The 3,685-nt window shown below is 41.8% G+C and overlaps 1 protein-coding gene across 1 annotated transcript; it reads right to left on the bottom strand.

Annotated features, from left to right (window-relative positions):
• Window positions 1-744: 744 nt before the first annotated feature.
• On the bottom strand, window positions 745-3,284 carry slc25a5 (solute carrier family 25 member 5). The gene is given in 4 exon segments (NM_001201130.1): window positions 745-1,158; window positions 1,247-1,387; window positions 1,466-1,952; window positions 3,143-3,284. Coding segments are annotated over 4 exon segments (897 nt in total). The 5' UTR covers window positions 3,254-3,284; the 3' UTR covers window positions 745-1,000.
• Window positions 3,285-3,685: the final 401 nt, after the last annotated feature.

The following is a 3,685-nucleotide window of genomic DNA, read 5'->3' as shown; positions in this document are numbered from 1 at the left end:
AGGTTTTAAACTGGCCAAGTCAATCACCAGATCATAACCAAATTTGACAGTGGACTGTATTTAAAAAAAAAAAAAAAAAGTGCTGTCAAAATGTTAACTAATTATTGAAACATTTCTTCCCTGGCTACGGAAGAAACAACCTTTGACCTGTAGACAACCAGCAATGTTCTTTGACACTGCAGTGTTACATTTCAATGAATACTGAGAAGCTTCCATATCAGGGCTATATATAGTTAACCAATCAGCCAATAATCAAGTTAAACCTTTGATCCTTTTTCATGGAAACCTAGACAAGTCACTTGTGTATCACAAAGGCAGATTGCGTTATTGAAACAGAGAAACAGGGTATGCCAAACATACCTTTGCCTGCTGCATAAACAAAGTGAAATCTTTTCTGGTAAGCAGTGAAGCCTAAAATAAGCAGACATTATTGGGGGAGGGGAAAATGTATATATTCCCTATTAGTATAAATGACTCAAGAGGCACCAAGATATCATGTCCATCACGGCTGTTCTTGGCCGACACCCACACAAGAGTGGAAGATGGCCCAGGCATTTGAAACTCTAGAAATACAGCATGCCTGTCTATACCTCTTAGGGCATTAAATCAGAGACTGTTGAACAAACACTAGTCATCAACAATGGAGATAAATCTATCAACAATACTTTAGATTTAAAATCAATAAAACAACCTGGAAAATAAGTGCAAAACAACAAACATAGCTTAACACAAAAGTTAAGATCAGGTTCAGTTGGTCTTTATTGAATTGTCTCAAACAGACTGGATGAAGAGACAGGTTTCAGTACCTGGCATGGCTTCTTCCAGGAATGGCGTGATGAGGGGAAAAACAAAGCAGTGACAAAATAAAAGCATATAACTATTCCCACAGTACAACTAGTACAGCTATACTAGTTGGTCCCTATAAATAAGGCAGAATTTGTGTCCTTGCAAATGTACATGTTATTTTACACTTTACACCTCAACACTAGCAGTCAAACATTTAGATGACTTTCTTAAACTCGTCATACAGGACGAGCACAAAGGCACCACCCATGCCACGGAGAACATTGGACCAAGCTCCCTTGAAGAAGGCCTTGCCACCCTCATCACGGGCAATCTTCCTCCAGCAGTCAATCGTACCAGTGTACATGATGTCAGCTGCAATGCAAAATGATGCGTACATTACTCGTCTCATAAAAGGAAGGGGACAAATGAAAGTTTTGCACACAACGTGCTATACGCTTACCTCCTTTGCGTCCAGACTGCATCATCATACGACGACGCACGGTATCAAAGGGGTAGGATGCAAGGCCAGCAACAGCTGTTACAGTCTGAGCAATCATCCAACTCACGACAATATGGGTGTTCTTGGGATCTGGCAACATGCCTACAGCGGAAGGCATTAAATCAATTAATAAACCACAAACACACTCTAACGTCATCCCTACAATTCCAACAGACTCACCCTTGGCTGTGTCGTAGATGCCGAAGTAAGCTGCTCTGTAGATGATGATGCCCTGCACAGATACGTTGAAGCCCTGGTACAGACCCTTGATGCCATCAGACTTGGAGATTTTCACTAAGCAGTTGCCCAAACCCGAGAACTCTCTCTCGGCTCCAGCTTTGCCAACGTCTGCTGCCAGACGGGTTCTGGCAAAGTCAAGAGGGTATACAAAGCAGAGAGAGGTTGCACCAGCAGCACCACCAGAGGCCAAGTTACCAGCAAAGTACCTCCAGAACTGGGTGTGCTTGTCTACGCCGTCCAGGAAGACTTTCTTGTACTTGTCCTTGAAAGCAAAGTTGAGGGCCTGAGTGGGGAAATATCTGATGACGTTGGCCAAGTTGCCTCTCCAGAATGACAAGAAACCCTGCTCCTTGGGAATACGGACAACGCAGTCCACAATACCCTTGTACTGCATATCAGCTGTAATTTGTTTGCTGGCATGTTGGACCTGCAAAAGGACAAGTTACATAATGTATTAGCTAAACGTTTTAAGGAATGCACCAAATCTAGTGATCGGGTCACTGAGAAGGTGTGCACTAATTTCTGTGAGCACATTAAAAATCAATCACCGCACACAATGCCGGGCCTTGAGCTAGCCGGTTCACACATGTATCCTGCTGTTCCGGATAAAAGAACCAATTTTCTGTCCAAAGATTAAAAAAAAATCAAACATGGCACAACTATTCCTGCTGTAGTTACTTTGCAGGAACTTGAGCAGTTTAAACCTGACTGGACCAGAGAAGAAAGCAATGAATACCTCAGAAACACAAGCTCTCCCCTTGCTACGACCTTGGCCCAAGTACACATTAATCCCAAATATACAGTCACTCTTTATATCCTACAAATCCTTGACATTTTGCAATTTAATTTTGTGTGAAACAAGCTAAACCTTTAATCATCAGATTTCTATTGTTAGTTAAACCGATCTGCACTTACATAGCACTTTTTTTCTTTTACCTTTAACTGTTACATGCTACAAAGCGCGTTACATGATTTCTCTTCACCCGCTATGAGCAACTGGGGTTTAATGTCTTAGTGTTAAAAGACCACTTAACGGCGAAGGGCTGGAAATAATACACAAGAAGAGTTTGGGCTTCCAAAATGACCAAACTCTTCAGCCTCGGCTTGGCTAGTCATACAGCTATGCTAGCTCGCTAGCTTTCTGTTCAGGTTGAGAATTAGCCTTGCGCTAGCCGGTTCATTCTTCATGGAGTCCCCGAGCTAAAGGTCACACACACCGCTCGCGACACACTCGACAACCACGTCATCGCTTTCTCTCCACACAAGAGCAGTAATAATTAACTACACAGATGGATATGCATTCATATAGTAATGTTTTTTGGGTTTTTTTTTTTTACTACCGTCAACATTGTTCACCAGCTATCCTGCGTTAACTAGCTGACTATTGTTAGCAATGATTACTTCACTATACAGCGGAAATGCAGTTAAACTTCAACACACACAAAGCAGTTATTAGTCGGATTTACTTCATCGTCCTTCGTCGTCTATTAGGTTTTAGTATTAACTTCTAACTAAGTACTAAAAGTATACAGGATGCTCCAGCCGACTGGTCAGACACCGGCTCCACCTTGCGGAACAATCTGAAGGATCATTAATCCGATTTCACTCCCGTTTTACCTGGAGAAGTAGCTTCACTCTTTCGATGGGAGCAACAGCTGTTTTGGAAATGGCGGCAGCGACACCACCAGCCAAGAAGTCCTTGGCGAAAGAAATGGCGGTTTCACTCATTGTTGGGCGATGTTAATGTGGTGTAATTCAAGGAGACGAAATCCCGCTCGGGATCAGGACAGGAGCCAACTGGCGGCTGGGTCGAAATGGCCGAATTAAAAGTTGCGAACACACTTTAAACTGCTGGATTCGCGAGACAACACGTGAACAAAAATACTGCACTCTGATTGGTTACTTGGAACCAAGGCGGAGTTTAAGGTGTATATAAGGGTGCGTGTCGTTTTTAAGGTATAAACGTCCCATGTCCAAATTTGGAAATATCTTTTTTCTTCTTCAGAAATGATTCAAATAAATAAATAAATAAATAATACAAGCAAAAATAAATAAATAAAATAAAATCATTTTTTTAAAAAACAACTCCTCCTATTATTTTATGTTATATTTCCACATTGGAGGTGTCTGAAATAGGGTTGGGGAAATAAAGCCTCATAG

This window comes from Ictalurus punctatus, chromosome 8 (genome assembly GCF_001660625.3).
Source record: "Ictalurus punctatus breed USDA103 chromosome 8, Coco_2.0, whole genome shotgun sequence".
Classification (NCBI taxonomy): domain Eukaryota; kingdom Metazoa; phylum Chordata; class Actinopteri; order Siluriformes; family Ictaluridae; genus Ictalurus; species Ictalurus punctatus.
This window is presented reverse-complemented; position numbering and strand designations above follow the sequence as displayed.